Source organism: Salmo trutta, chromosome 7 (assembly GCF_901001165.1).
Source record: "Salmo trutta chromosome 7, fSalTru1.1, whole genome shotgun sequence".
NCBI classification, from domain to species: domain Eukaryota; kingdom Metazoa; phylum Chordata; class Actinopteri; order Salmoniformes; family Salmonidae; genus Salmo; species Salmo trutta.
In genome coordinates, this window is record NC_042963.1 from 5,149,864 (window position 1) to 5,166,917 (window position 17,054).

Consider the following 17,054-nt stretch of genomic DNA (forward strand, 5'->3'; position numbering starts at 1 on the left):
CTGCGTGGGCTCTTGAGGCTAATCTTTCTGCCATAAAGCGTGAAAGGTCAACAACCCTTCCAGAGCACTTCCAGTGTTGATGTTAGGAGAACACCCCTGCTGCTGTCCCCGTGCAGCGTCCTGTATTACCACACTATTTTAATAGGAATTACGGCAAATTTCAAAAATGTTTCTATGCTCCTAAACCCCTCTGACGCATTATTGGACTGTCTGTCAAAGTGGGAGAGCGAGGTAGAGCTAGAGCGAGGTAGAGCTAGAGTGAGGTAGAGCTAGTGTGAGCTAGAGCGAGGTAGAGCTAGAGCGAGGTAGAGCGAGGTAGAGCTAGAGCGAGGTAGAGCGAGGTAGAGCTACAGCGAGGTAGAGCTAGAGCGAAAGCTACGTCACCAGGTTATGCAGCCCCCCACTCTCACTGCAGCGCTAGATAGAACTTTGTGGAATAATGCAAATCTACGAAAAATATAAACATCCTGTCACAGAAATTACTAAATTCTGGAAGTCCAATCGATTGTGAGATATGGCATATACATTTTATGCGATAAACTTGGGTCACGGGTTCACAATTTGACCTTTTCTGAGACCTCTGCCAAGCAAGGAGGACAGGAGCCGACCTAATCCTATCTCCCACTTTAATCTTGCGACCCCATTGGAAATAATTTCACCTGTCAACAACGTTATAGTGTATTACGGAATATATTCCAAACCAAATACATGACATCAATTAGGCGATTAAGGTTGTGAGCACAGTGTTTATGATCAGATTGACAATGATCTTATTTTTTTCTCCCCAATTGGTAGTTAAGGTCTTGTCCCATCGCTGCAACTCACGTACGGACTCGGGAGAGGCGAAGGTCAAGAGCCGTGAGTCCTCCGAAACACAACCCAACCAAGCCACACTGCTTCATGACACAATGCCCACTTAATCCAGAAGCCAGCCACACCAATGTGTTGGAGGAAACACCATACACCTGGCGACTGTGTCAGCGTGCACTGCACTCGGCCCACCGCAGGAGTTGCTAGTGCACAAGGACATCCCTGCCGGCCAAACCCTCCCCTAATCCAGACAACGCTGGGCCAATTGTGCACCACCCCATGGGTCTCCCAGTCGCGGCCGGCTGCGACAGAGCCTGGACTCGAACCCAGACTCTCACTTGCGACTGCGAAGCAGTGTCTTAGACCACTGCGCCACTCGGGAGGCCGACAATGACCTTCTAATGTATTTGTGTGGTTACAATGCCATCTTTAGAGCCCAACATTTTCTGCTTGGTTTCCAGTGCATTGAAAAACGAATGAAATAGACTACTACCAAGGTCTGATGATGCTTCTGACAATATAGTAAAGGTGTGTTGTGTTGGGTGATGTGCTAAAGTCTGTAGGCTATTTTGAAAACTGCCGGTGTGTTGTGTTTATGAGGTGTCCCCTCCTGCGTGTGTTTGTTGCATGAGCTGACTGCTGTTTCCTCCTTGCTTGGCAGAGATCTCAGAAAATGTACAAATGTGAACCCGCGACCCAAATTGATCATATAAAATGTATATGCCATATCTCACAATCGACTGGACTTCCTGAATTTAGTATTGTTTCGCTGTGACAAAACGTTTATATTTTCTGCATATTTGCGCTGTAGTGAGTGGGGGGCTGTGTACCCTGTGACCTAGCTCTAGCTCTAGCTGAGTGAGAGAGGTGCACACTTTGACAGACAGTCCTACAACAAATCAGAGGGGTTTAGGAACATAGTCACATTTTAGAAATATGCCGTTATTCCCCATTAATGCTATGAATACGGATTGCTGGCGGTGAAGCCATGCGGATAAAGATTCTAACTGTCTTCTGATAATGAGCCTGAATGCTAATGGCCGTTCCCCCTTGGTTAGGAGCACACCCCAGGGAAAGGGGACTGTGTGTTTCATGGTCCATAGAGAGAAGATACACACACATTACATTATCATGGTGAAGTTTTATTGTAGCAGCACTCCCAGTGTTTTCACAGTGTGCCCTATTCTCATAGAAGAGTAATGGCAGCGCCTGGGCTCTTCTGATAACCATTCTGGGAGATGAAGAAGTGTGACATTTCAAAATCGTATTGGGCAAAAAAAAACAAGGCAACGGTAAACATGCCGTCTCCCACGAATGATGCAGCGCCCCCCTTAGGCCAATCAGGGTGATTTTGTAAATAATGGATCTCTATGGTAAGTCGCATCATGTGAGAATGCTATTCATTGACTACAGCTCAGCGTACAACACCATAGTACCCTCAAAGCTCATCACTAAGCTAAGGATCCTGGGACTAAACACCTCCCTCTGCAACTGGATCCTGGACTTCCTGACAGGCCGCCCCCAGGTGGTGAGGGTAGGTAGCAACACATCTGCCACGCTGATCCTCAACACTGGAGCCCCCCAGGGGTGCGTGCTCAGTCCCCTCCTGTACTCCCTGTTCACCCACGACTGCATGGCCAGGCACGACTCCAACACCATCATTAAGTTTGCAGACGACACGTAGGCCTGATCACCGACAACGACGAGACAGCCTATAGGGAGGAGGTCAGAGACCTGGCCGGGTGGTGCCAGAATGACAACCTATCCCTCAACGTAACCAAGACTAAGGAGATGATTGTGGACTACAGGAAAAGGAGGACCGAGCACGCCCCCATTCTCATCGATGGGGCTGTAGTGTAGCAGGTTGAGAGCTTCAAGTTCCTTGGTGTCCACATCATCAACAAACTAAAATGATCCAAACACACCAAGACAGTCATGAAGAGGGCACAACAAAGCCTATGCCCCCTCAGGAAACTAAAAGGATTTGGCATGGGTCCTGAGATCCTCAAAAGGTTCTACAGCTGCAACATCGAGAGCATCCTGACTGGTTACATCACTGCCTGGTACGGCAATTGCTCGGACGGTAGTGCGTACGACCCAGTACATCACTGGGGCTAGGGTGCCTGCCATCCAGGCACCCTATATACAGCCTCGCTACTGTATATAGCCTCACTACTGTTATTTTTCACTGTCTTTTTACTGTTGTTTTTATTTCTTTACTTACCTATTGTTCACCTAATACCTTTTTTACCCTGTTGGTTAGAGCCTGTAAGTAAGCATTTCACTGTAAGGTCTACACCTGTCGTATTCGGCGCACATGACAAATTAACTTTGATTTGATTTGATCATTCACGCAAGTTTCATCAAAATCGAGCCAATGGTATCTGAGATATCGCGTTGGTTAGCTAGACTGATAATCCTGAGGGTTCACAGCCAATTTAGCAATCAGAAACAACCTGAACTGATGTTGTCGCTTACTTCCTTCTCCTTTTTTGCTGATGTCACAGGTCAGTGCAGATGGTGCAGATAATAATGCTCTGGCAGGAGCCTCCTCTCACCTGGACTGCTATTTGGATCCCACCCAGAAGCAGGTGTTATGCTGATAATTGGCCCATCATGTAGATTTTGGTTTCTCACTTGGCTGAGCTGCATCCCACACAGTAACTGTCAGAGACATGGGGGGAGCGGGAGCAGAGCAGCATTGAGAAGGGGCATGAGGTCTCATGTTATCACCCTCAGGAGGGTGAGCAAAACCTCAATTCGCTTTCTGTGTGCATGGCATAAAAGTTGTTTCACCCACTGGAGAGTGCAAATGATATTTTGAGAGGGTGCGAATAGGATAAATCCTATTGGATCGGGCTCAAAGACCACGTCTCCATACTTTATCATGGGTAATGCAAAATATCAAACACATTGCTGTTCACAGGAACACCTACTACCTTACATAGATCTACATATTCTGCATATGTAATGCAGAGATAAGAAAACTCTAGGGATTTCAGTTCTCCACAGATACAGTCGGCCTCAGACAGTGGTTGAGCAGACAGGACGGTACTGTACTGTTTAAGGGGGTTATATTTAGCGTGAGCAGGCAAACAGAGTGAATTCCAGGGCAGGCCTCTCCTCTCTGTGGCTGGCCAGTACCAGAGCCATGGCAGTTAGAGTTGAGGGAGAGAAGGGTGCTCTGTGTCCGGCTAACTGACCCACCCTACTAATGAGAGGGTGGTGTGGTGCAGTGGCTGCTCCTAATTACTACCAAGCAGCTGCAACCGCATGGAGCCGCGCGGAGCCCAGCGAGGGGCCCTGCCAGGCCAAGGGACAAGCCCTCCAGTGTGGAGAGGCCGCAGTCGCCCCACTTTGCCCCGCTCACTGCTCAGTGTTCTGGGTTCACTCCTACGCCAAGCAGCCCCCGCTGCAGCCTGCTATACTACTGCTGCTGCCTCATCAACTTCTCCTGCTGAAATTGCAGGGTAGCGGGGGAATCATGTCTGTAAATAAGGCTGCACTGACAAAAAAATGTCATGGTTCTTGTTTATCCGGCTGGGGACTTTCTGTTCAGATTCATATTGTCACTGACAGCAGCCCAGCTTCAGTTCCATAGAACAGGTATCCTATCCAAAATATTACCCAATGTAGAAATGGCATTTTACTCCAACCCCTAAAATGGAGAGATATACTTTCTCTTAAAGGACTGGATAATGTTCATTTATTACAAACAATAAATGGTGTTTATTGGATTGAAAATACTTGAGTCACCAATTCACTTCAGAGAAAAGTGCTACCTCAAATAGAAATGGTTGCTATATGAAAACATACAGTCCTGTGAAGTCAGTGGGCACTTTGAGTCCCTGTGAAGAATTCACCACAGGTGGTAAGAAGACAACTCCTGTTTTCAACTCCATGCGGAACAACACTGTAGGCCTCAGGTAGACAAGTGGGAGTAGCCTGCTGCCATTGGCTTGTGTGTGGAGAGAGAGGCATCTTTATGCTGAGTGGAGGGCAGGGGAGAGGGGTGACACTGACCTGCCTGTTCCTCTCATCCATGATCCTGGTGATCTGTATCTTCTTCCGTCCCATCTCTGCGTTCTGTTCGGTCTCTCTGACACCTCAAGAATATCAGAAAAACTACCGAGCTCGTCTTTTTCCTTATCTCCTAGCACATTGTACAACACTCTCTCTTCTCTCTCTCTGGCTCTGACGTTTTCGTGACCACACCACAATCTGCAAGGGAGAGAGAGAGAGAGAGAGAGAGAGAGAGAGAGAGAGAGAGAGAGAGAGAGAGAGAACAGAGTTAACATAACACCCAGTGATCTCTTCTCAGGCACAACAAAGCAGCCAATGGCTCTGTGTTCCATTCCCTGACACATACAGAGAGGTTATGAGACAGACCGGAGAACATGATGGCACCTTATCTCCTCACCTGCACTTCCACAGCAGCTGGAGCCACTGTCAGAACACTTCAGCCTTAAAGGAGAAACCGTTCGGAAAATGCTAAACGCAATTTATAAGTTCATCTGCTCTTTAGTGTTGAATAGGCCTGATTCAGAACCAATGATAAAAGTGCCTTTCAAGAGCTTTTCATACATAAGTGTGAAATTATCTTTTCCATTTTATGTGAGAAATGACTGCATTATGCTCTTACTGAAGTACAAGTTGCCATGTGGAGCTGGTGTTGACTCCCAACCAAGTCAATGTCTACTGGGTATATCTGGCTTTGATCTTTAAGCTTAACAACCAGTAGCAGGATGACAGAATCACAGAGCTTTAACAACAAAAAATGTATCCTATTCTCTCTCCCTCTCTGTGTCTGTCTTACTCTCATATATACACCAGTAGTCAGTCAAAAGTATTCCTAAGATGCCTGTGAAGACCGAGCACAGAGCTTCACTCTTCCTTGGCCAAAGCTTTTGACACGGTAGACCATTCCATTCTTGTAGGCCGGCTAAGGAGTATTGGTGTCTCTGAGGGGTCTTTGGCTTGGTTTGCTAACTACCTCTCTCAGAGTGCAGTGTTTAAAGTCAGAACATCTGCTGTCTCAGACACTGCCTTTCCCCAAGGGTGTACCCCAAGGCTCGATCCTAGGCCCCACGCTCTTCTCAATTTACATCAAGAACATAGCTCAGGCAGTAGAAAGCTCTCTCATCCATTTATATGCAGATGATACAGTCTTATATTCAGCTGGCCCCTCTCTGGATTTTGTGTTAAACGTTCTACATCAACGCTTTCTTAGTGTCCAACAAGCTTTCTCTGCCCTTAACCTTGTTCTGAACACCTCCAAAACAAAGGTCATGTGGTTTGGTAAGAAGAATGCCCCTCTTCCCACAGGTGTGATTACTACCTCTGAGAGTTTAGAGCTTGAAGTAGTCACCTCATACAAGTACTTGGGAGTATGGCTAGACAGTACACTGTCCTTCTCTCAGCACATATCAAAGCTGCAGGCTAAAGTTAAATCAAGACTTGGTTTCCTCTATCGTAATCACTCCACTTTCACCCCAGCTGCCAAACTAACCCTAATTCAGATGACCATCCTACCCATGTTAGATTACGGATACGTAATTCATAGGTCGGCAGGTAAGGGTGCTCTCTAGCGGCTAGATGTTCTTTACCATTCAGCCATCAGATTTGCCACCAATGCTCCTTATAGGCCACATTACTCACTCTATACTCCTCTGTAAATTGGTCATCTCTGTATACCCGTCGCAAGACCCATTGGTTGATGCTTATTTAGAAAACCCTTAGGCCTCACTCCCACCTATCTGAGATATATACTGCAGCCCTTATCCTCCACATACAACACACGTTCTGCCAGTCACATTCTGTTAAAGGTCCCCAAAGCACACATCCCTAAGTCACTCGTATTTTCAATTTGCTGTAGCTAGCAACTGGAACGCGCTGCAACAAACACTCAAACTGGACAGTTTTATCTCAATCTCTTCATTTCAAAAACTAAATCATGGAAACTCTTACTGACTGTTGTGGCTGCTTTGCGTGATGTATTTTTGTCTCTACCTTCTTGCCCTTTGTGCTGTTTTCTGTGCCCAATCATGTTTGTACCATGTGTTGTCATGTGTTGCTGCCATGCTATGTTGTTGTCTTAGGTATCTCTTTATGTAGTGTTGTCTCTCTTGTCGTGATGTGTTTTGTCCTATATTTTTATTTTATTTATTTAATCCCAGCCCCTGTCCCCACAGGAGGCATTTTGCCTTTTGGTAGGCAGTCGTTGTAAATAAGAATTTGTTCTTAACTGACTTGCCTAGTTAAATAAAGGTTAAATAAATAACAAATATTTTTTTAAATTCCTCATCTGATCCAGGCCGCTGCCAGCTTTGCTCTTCAGATGATTAAGAGTACACCCAGTCAAGTTTAAATCCTCTGAGGTGGATGAGGTAGTTCCCACGTGAGGTACTCTGTAACCTGCCAACCTGGTCACTGGTTCAGACTCCAGCAGGCCCGGTGAACTTTGATCTCTGCTCTATGAGAGATAGATCTCTCCCTGAATGAGCATTCATCACTGACACATGGACATCATTTACAAGCAAATGGACAAATGCTTAAATTTCCCTTAGAACAGAACCTCTGGGCAAGGCTAACATTGTAGTATACAGCCTCGGTCCAGCAGAGATACAGTTAGCACTATAGACTATTGTGTGGTTACCATAGACTAAAAAGCAGTGAGAGCTGACTAACATCATGGGACCAGAAATGGCCAGTTCCAGCGGCACACAGTAATTTTAGGCTTTGAGACACTGGCATTATAGTGTCTGGCTGTCTGAATCTAACCACTGTTAGGCAAACTCAACATGAGATCACCTAGCCAACAATCCCCAACCCACGCACGGCTGTCCACAGTAAGGAAACTAACTACGCAAAGCCCCATGAAGAATTTCCCTAAACCACATCACAACAAGTCGGTGAGAACGACAGTGTTCTTTTTCATTCACTGTTTCCAAATACTCCTACTGACACTTTTTCTACTGGTGTGTCTGTATGAGTGTGTATTTCTGTCCGTCTCTCTCGCTTTGAAGAGCAGTTGACTTGCTTCTCTTGACACTACTGTACAATCGTAGGCCTTCATTTGAATACAGTGAAACACACACATACCACCTCGTCTCTAAACTGTGAGAGGATCTGTCATAGCAGTCTACTATAGTGCAGGTTCTTGTGGCATAATGCCTTGTGTCATGACATTTCTGTTACGTAAATATGAGATGACAAGCTGAGGTCCCTCAGACACCAGGTTTGCTACTGCACTCTGCTTGGTACAGCTACTATCTGAAGAAAACACAGAAATAGATTTCCTTATTCTATCTGTAAATCAAATAAAAAATCACATTTTATTTGTGTCACGTTCTGACCAGTAAAGGGGTTATTTGTTATTGTAGTTTGGTCAGGACGTGGCATGGGGTGTTTGTTTTATGTGGTTCGGGGTTTGTTGGGTTATGTTATTTTGTAAGAGGGGTGTTTGTTTAGAGTGTTCCGGGGTTTTTGGGCTATGTTCTTGTTAGTTTATTTCTATGTTAGTTCTAGTCGTTCTATGTCTATGTTTAGTTAATGGGGTTGACCTTCAATTGGAAGCAGCTGCTCCTCGTTGCTTCTAATTGAAGGTCTTATTTAAGAGGGGTGTTTGTTCTATGGTATTTGTGGGTAGTTGTCTCCTGTTTAGTGTCTGAGCACCTGATAGGACTGTTAGAGTCATTTCGTTTTGTTTTGTATACGTGATTTTGTTTGTTTTTTCTTCTTCACATTAAAAAGAAGATGAGTATACACGTTCCCGCTGCGTTTTGGTCTGATCATTACGACACCCGTTACAATTTGTCACATGCGCCGAATACAACAGGTATACCTTACCGTGAAATGCTTACTTATAAGCCCTTATCCAAAAATGCAGTTTTAAGAAAAATAAGAGTTAAGAAAATATTTACTAAATCAATTATTATTATTATATATTTCTCTAAACACAATAAAATAACAATAACGAGGCTATATACAGGCTATATACAGGATGTACTTCGATCATTGTTGCTGGGGAGGAATAATATTTAACACAGTAAAAGTTTGTTTGCCATTACAAAAATTCAGATCAGTTTTAGCATAATAAAAGGTGTTATAAATCTATGCATAACAACTGGTGAATGTTAAAGCACAGTTCTCAAAAGAGACACCAGATGGGAGACAGACAATCAACACCTGTACTGTTTTTATTTTCTTCTTCACTGATGCATTATGTATCAGTACATCTGTAGCATGTGTCGATTACTAAACCTTTTCACATAGCTGCCTAAACATAAAAAAGTCTGAGTAAAAGTACGTCAAAGTTAATCCATAACTGAACTAAAATAAATGCTTGTGGGTTAACTGCTTGATGGATGTGAAGTCAACTTGTTCACAGGTGTAAGAGTTACAGGTGAAGTCAGAAGTTTACATACACTTAGGTTGGAGTCATTAAAACTCGTTATTCAACCACTCCACACATTTCTTGTAAACAAACTATAGTTTTGGCAAGTCGGTTAGGACATCTACTTTGTGCATGACACAAGTCATTTTTCCAACAATTGTTTCCAGACAGATTATTTCACTTATAATTCACTGTATCACAATTCCAGTGGGTCAGAAGTTTACATACACTAAGTTGACTGTGCCTTTAAACAGCTTGGAAAATTCCAGAAAATTATGTCATGGCTTTAGAAGCTTCTGATAGGCTAATTGACTTCATTTCAGTCAATTGGAGGTGTACCTGTGGATGTATTTCAAGGCCTACCTTCAAACTCAGTGCCTCTTTGCTTGACATCATGGGAAAATCAAAAGATATCAGCCAAGACCTCAGAAAAAAAATTGTAGACCTCCACAAGTCTGGTTCATCCTTGGGAGCAATTTCCGAATGCCTGAAGGTACCACGTTCATCTGTAGAAACAATAGTACGCAAGTATAAACACCATGGGACCACGCAGCCGTCATACCGCTCAGGAAGGACACATGTTCTGTCTCCTAGAGATGAACGTACTTTGGTGTGAAAAGTGCAAATCAATCCCAGAACAACAGCAAAGGACCTTGTGAAGATGCTGGAGGAAACAGGTACAAAAGCATCTATATCCACAGTAAAACGAGTCCTATATTGACATAACCTGAAAAGCCACTCAGCAAGGAAGAAGCCACTGCTCCAAAACCGCCATAAAAAAAACAGACTACGGTTTGCAACTGCACATGGGGGACAAAGATTGTACTTTTTGGAGAAATGTCCTCTGGTCTGATGAAACAAAAATAGAACTGTTTGGCCATAGTGACCATCGTTATGTTTGGAGGAGAAAGGGGGGAGCCTTGCAAGCCGAAGAACACCATCCCAACCGTGAAGCACGGGGGTGGCAGCATCATGGTGTGGGGGTGCTTTGCTGCAGGAGGGACTGGTGCACTTCACAAAATAGATGGCATCATGAGGCAGGAAAAAGATGTGGATATATTGAAGCAACATCTCACGACATCAGTCAGGAAGTTAAAGCTCGGTCGCAAATGGGTCTTCCAAATGGACAATGACCCCAAGCATACTTCCAAAGTTGTGGCAAAATAGCTTAAGGACAACAAAGTCAAGGTATTGGAGTGGCCATCACAAAGCACTGACCTCAATCCTATAGAAAATTTGTGGGCAGAACTGAGAAAGTGTGTGCGAGCAAGGAGGCCTACAAACCTGACTCAATTACACCAGCTCTGTCAGAAAGAGTGGGCCAAAATTCACCCAATTTATTGTGGGAAGCATATGGAAGGCTACCCGATAAAGTTTGACCCAAGTTCAACAATTTAAAGGCAATGCTACCAAGTACTAATTGAGTGTATGTAAACTTCTGACCCACTGGGAATGTGATGAAATAAATAAAAGCTGAAATAAATAATTCTCTCTACTATTATTCTGACATTTCAAATTTTTTAAATAAAGTGGTGATTTTAACTGACCTAAAACAGGGAATTTTTACTAGGATTAAATGTCAGGAATTGTGAAAAACTGAGTTGAAATGTATTTGGCTAAGCTGAATGTAAACTTACGACTTCCGCTGTATGTACTGTAGGTAGAGAGCAGAGTTGTAATCCTGGCTGTGAGTTGTGTCCTAATCTCGTTGGGTGACAGAGCAGAGCAGAGCAGGGCAGGGCCGGGGCAGCAGAGGGGATGCAGAGTTACACTAAATCCTGGTGGATTACTGCAGCACGTGGAGACGGGCCAGCACTGCAGTGTGTCACCACTCACAGCCTCGGCACGGCACGCCTCTGTACAGGTGGATGAACGTAACCCTCCACAAGGCTCGCTAACTAGAGCATGCTACCATGAGTCATACCACTCCCATTGTTTAGCGCTCAATGATGCCAATGGTAAACTGCAGCTAAGTAACATAACTGAAGTCAATGGCCGGCAGGTAGCCTAGTGGTTCAGAGGGTTGGGCTGTGAACTGAATTGTCACTGGTTCGAATCCCCAAGTCGACTAGATGAAAAATCTGTCAAATGGGCCCTTGAGTAAGGCAGTGCTAATTGCTCTGGATAAGAGTTTCTACGAAATGATGATTAAACTGTCACTGATTCTCCAGGTCCATACAACTATGGTGTTTTAAAGATGAAGTTAGCTGAACTATGCATTTAAAGCTTTACTCTATGTTAATCACGCTTGATAGGATTATTCTGTCCATTTCACCTTGCTTGTAAGAATGAAAATGTATACATCTCACCATGTACTCTTTAGAAGACCTTGATAATGTACACCTGCACCACTTAGTCTTTCATTTAAACCAGTCCAGCACTTCTTAAAGGTGCTTACCAAACATTTGCACCATAGAGATCAATGCACAGTGAATATGTCTCTATAGGAGACTACATCAGGCTGACATCAAAATCAATACCAGCTACATGACACACAGAACGTGTAGACGAAACCAAGCCTCATTTACAACCATACGAACCAAGAGTGTAAATACAGTGGGACGTTTTGAGCATTGTTGTTTAGCTTAAAAAGTCCTCTTTGATTCTTGGAATGAATCTAATAAAGAGTGATTTCTGGCCACGGAGACAGGCCCAGTAGCAGCCGCTCTCTGTCTCTCTGTCCCTTCCTCCCTCCCGTGAGACAGGCCTCTGGGAGATGGGGAGGGTTGGTGACGGGGTCGGCCCTTTCACACTCAATAAAACATGCTCCACTCCCATGTAATTACAGAACACAGCACATCCGCCTCACTCCCTCACTCCCTCTCAGTCAGTAAGCCTGAATAAGCTCTGCACGTAGTCACAGAGCTGTAGGCCTAGTATTACTTAACCTCATATTACATCTTACACTGCTGTCCAACACAAAAGACGACATCCTATATGGTTCATTTCAGTTAAAGGATGAGACCATATCAACTATTATTGACCCTGTTATTGGCCATACTACATTCAGAGCATGATGTGGTTAGAATGATATATCTTAAAGCCAAGAAAAACATCGAATGCTTTGAATGTTCAGCTCTTACTTGCTTCAAAGACTCTATACATTAAAATGTGTGTACTGTACTGTCTAAGTGAGTGCTTAATGTGAGGAAAGCCTAACCCATTTCCCTTATTACTCTGACTGTCATGGACAGGAGCCAAAGTCCTGAGCATAGCCATGACAGTTGTGCTTCCTGTGTGTGAAGAGCTCAGTTTGACTATCCTACCACAGGGCCAGGCCACGGAGTGGGCAGACAAGACTCAACTTCCTGCCTCTCCACTTCCTGTTTTTCAGGAGCACTTCTAAATGCCCACTGCAGGGGAGGGATAGAAAAAAGGGAGGGAGTGTGCCTTGGGGACACCCTTACTCTCTGATCTCCTCCACGTGTTGCCTTCCTGAATGTAAATCTGAGACTAAACAACAACAGGACTCCACCTCCTGTTCATTCTCTCTGTGTGTTTATTATGTTTACAGTACAGGGCCATTAGACAGGCTGGACAGGCACATGCTGCCACACCAAGCACTCCACCACTTTCTATTCAGTTAGATGTCAGGCCTTTCCTTGTTTTGGTCAGGACTGATAATGACTTGAAACATTTCCTGAGTTACATAATGATGAATAACTACGCCATCACACACTAAACTAATGAGCAGTAAAATACTGATTAAACAGAGTTCATACTTAACAAGAAAACAGCAGCGCAAAATGGTAGCAATATAATCCCAAAACTTGAAAGTGGAAGGAAATGGCTCAGTTCCAGTTTGTTAGGCTTTAAGCGGTGTGGGGACATGGAGCAAAGTAAACCCTCATGGTTCTGCTGCTTCGTTTCAATGAGACCCTGACATAAGTGCATTAAGAAATGAACACCCCAACTCTTTGTTCTTCCTATCATCAGGCTCTGCTGTACCTGGAAATGGGGCTGTTGGCCTGGGGGGGAGTGGAGGAGAGCCAGCCTCTCTCTCTCCCGCTCCTACACTTCCCTTTGTGAGAGCACCCTTATCTCCCACTCCAGCAGGGAGAGGTAGGATTGTGGCCCCAGAAGCAGCATCACTAGTGTTAATGTCTCCTGATGCTAATCTGACACACGGCTGATCCTGCAACAACCACTTTCTCCATTCCTCTCTCCCGCTTTCCCTCTCTCTCTTTCTCCATTCCTTTCTTTCTCCCTCTCTCCCTCCACCTCTCCCTCCTACCCCTCAGTCTCTCTCTTTCTCTCTCACTCTCACTCTGTACATTCCCTCACCTCTGTTTCCAAGGCAACTAATGAGATATAATTAATAAGATCTACCAAAGGGGTGTGTGAACAGAAATGAGTGAGAAAGAAGCCTTGAGAAAGAGAGAGAGCTGCTTGCCTAGTGAGCTAAAGAAACCCCTTTAAATGTGTGTGCATATTGGACTTTCTACAGCTTGTTAACTTTCTTTGTAGATCATTGCTTGGGGTGACATTATCTTCCTAGACAATGACTTCAAAAACATTTATGAGAAGTTAAGACGATTACTATATTAGCACCATGATAAACCACACCCTTAGAAATAGCTGGGGTACTTTGAACCACTACAAGCCAAGTGAAAAATCTCATAATGAACATTTTACTTTGACTAAGTGCTTTATGTTACTGATAGAAGGGATGTTAAATTAGTTTTTTTTATGATATTGAGATTACAACAGAAAGTGTCTTCCTCCTTTATTTCACATAATACAGTAGTTATATTCAAGTATGCTGTAACGATGTGCGCTGAGAGTCAGGAAGCAAGTTCAAGGAGTGTTTTAATAAAATAAACATAATACAAAACAAGAACCTCGAACAACGCACAGACATGAAACAGAAACAATGACGCCTGGGGAAGGAACCAAAGGGAGTGACATATAAAGGGCACGTAATAAAGGAAGTGATGGAGTCCAGGTGAGTGATGACGCACAGGTGCGCGTAATGATGGTGACAGGTGTGCGCCTTAACGAGCAGCCGGGTGACCTAGAGGCCGGAGAGGGAGCACATGTGACAGTACCCGCTCCCCGACGCGCGGCTCCAGCCGCAGGACGCCGACCAAAATGGCGATCCCGGGGAACAGGAGCGGACCGGTCACCTCTGCAGAGGCGCAGGAAACCCGTCAATCCAGCTGAGATGCAGGAGCATGGCGACCTAGAGCGCCGGAGAGAGAGCATAACTGATGGTACACCCTCCCCGGCGCGTTCGGCTCCAGCCGCAGGACGCCAACCCAAGGGACGATCCCGGGGATCACCCCCGCTGATGCACGGGAACCTACCGCCGGCTGGGACGCGGGAACCTGACAGACCGGCTGAGGCAGGGGAGTCTGGCGAACCGGTTGAGGCATGAGAGCCTGACGAGCCAGTGGAAGCAGGGGAGCCTGGCGATCCAGCGAAGGCATGAAAGCCCGACGAGCCGGCTGAGGCAGGGGAGCCTGGCGTTCCGGCTGAGGCATGAGAGCCTGTAGTGGCTCCCGGACCCGACGTCATTCCCACCGAAACAAAAAAAACACTCCCCTTAGGTGATGCGTCATTCTGTAACGAAGTGCGCTGGGAGTCAGGAAGGAAGTTCAGGAAGTGTTTTAATAAAATAAACCAACATAATACAAAACAAGAACCTCAAACAACGCACAGACATGAAACAGAAACAATGACGCCTGGGGAAGGAACCAAAAGGAGTGACATATATAGGGCACGTAATAAAGGAAGTGATGGAGTCCAGGTGAGTCTGACGACGTGCAGAAGCGTGTAACAATGGTGACAGGTGTGCGCCTTAACGAGCAGCCTGGTGACCTAGAGGCCGGAGAGGGAGCACATGTGACATACACCTTGATATGATTTGAGTGGATCCAGCCCTGACGTACATTAATATGATTTGAGTGGATCCAGCCCTGACGTACATTGATATGATTTGAGTGGATCCAGCCCTGACGTACATTGATATGATTTGAGTGGATCCAGCCCTGACGTACATTGATATGATTTGAGTGGATCCAGCCCTGACGTACATTGATATGATTTGAGTGGATCCGGCCCTGACGTACATTGATATGATTTGAGTGGATCCAGCCCTGACGTACATTGATATGATTTGAGTGGATCCAGCCCTGACGTACATTGATATGATTTGAGTGGATCCAGCCCTGACGTACATTGATATGATTTGAGTGGATCCAGCCCTGACGTACATTGATATGATTTGAGTGGATCCAGCCCTGACGTACATTGATATGATTTGAGTGGATCCAGCCCTGACGTACATTGATATGATTTGAGTGGATCCAGCCCTGACGTACATTGATATGATTTCAGTGGATCCGGCCCTGACGTACATTGATATGATTTGAGTGGATCCGGCCCAGAAGTACATTGGCAATTCAAGTTAGAGTACAACAAGGGTTAGACAGTGACTCACACAAACATTCCAAAGCATGTTCTGCATTGCGTGCATAGTAAATAATAATGGTTAATTGAGTTTACGGCTACTGGGACATGACAAAGCTTCATCACTTGTATAACTATTTTAGCGCGCATCTTAATCGGACCGAAAGTTGAAGACTGAAGTTGTTGACCTACCTTGCTCAAGTTGATATTTTTTTTCTCCCATTGACATGTATGAGAGTATGAAGTGTAGAGGACAATGATGCAGTATTCACAGACTACAGAGTGGTTGTGTTGAGGAGGCAGACCAGAGCAGGCCAGGCTGTGAGTGGTTCATCTCTCCCAATGATGACTGCTACCTCACTCCAACTCTCCACTGACCCAGCTGTAATCCCACGTTGGATCAATGCAAGTTCAAACAATCATCCATCCTGCTAGCACCTAACTCTGGCTGGGAAGATGGAGTTGCAGACAGGGACTAAGCTACTTATCACCTCCACAATGACATCATCAGGAAAACCCCAGCGGACTAAGTGGTACTTCTCTTGGTGAAAATAGTTTTAGACCACCACATCATATAACATCCATCAATAACCTGGGAGAAATAGACGACTGCAAAAACTAATCTCTTTAGGAGAGAGGTCAATAACAGAACATACACCTTTACAGCCTTGCCAATCAAGACAGGTATATTATTGTTACTTTTGAATGTATTCCTATTGCAGGTTGAAATCAGCAAGTTTCAAGGTATGGTAAGGTCTGGATAATAGGCTACATATCCAGAAGGACAGAAAAACACAACATGAGATGCTGACAGTGAAACTGAGCGCTAGCAGACAGACACCCTCACTCTCAGTCACACAGTAATGTCAGGGGATGAGAGGACTATGCAAGGTGACTTTGACTAAATGCCTGGGGTCCATGACAGAAAGCCATTGACTTGACTGTGGCATATTTTTCTCACTTATCACCATCCTAAATCCTAAAAGCTTGTATGATGACACTAAGAGGGAATTAACACATATTCCCTTTGCCCTGAAGGCACAGTAAGAAGAATCTGAGGCCAGTAAGTCACCTGCAACAAGCAGGAGACACAGTGTACTGTAATCACTGCCAACATGTACACCCTAACTGGCCTAGCAGACAGCCAGTTACACTGACTGCTCATGTATCTTCTACAGGCGTGGAACACTGCATTGAAGTTCAGACAACAGAGCTTGATAAACGTCATAGTCCAAACAGATGTTGTTGTGCTGGAGCTGGTGTATGACTGGGAGTATGTGAGCGCACGTGTGTTTGTTTGTGAACTTAAAAGGGAATAGAGAGGAAACAGGAATAAAACCTTGAGATGGAAGAGTTTCCCCCACCCCCATCCCCAGCCTCAGCTTTCTTGCCGTGTGCGGTAGCAGCAGCGTTGTAACATAATTACTGCTGGGGCGCC

At 45.0% G+C, this 17,054-nt stretch overlaps 1 protein-coding gene across 5 annotated transcripts in view; it reads right to left on the reverse strand.

The window, feature by feature from the left end:
• Positions 1–17,054, reverse strand: part of LOC115196775 (myocyte-specific enhancer factor 2A) — a 96,946-nt gene that overhangs the window by 49,416 nt on the left and 30,476 nt on the right. For all 5 annotated transcript variants that reach the window (XM_029757673.1, XM_029757671.1, XM_029757672.1 and 2 more), the window contains exon 3: positions 4,834–5,031. In XM_029757673.1, the coding sequence (XP_029613533.1) occupies positions 4,834–4,887 (54 nt within the window). In that variant the 5' untranslated portion in view covers positions 4,888–5,031. The remainder of the gene's footprint in view (positions 1–4,833; positions 5,032–17,054) is intronic.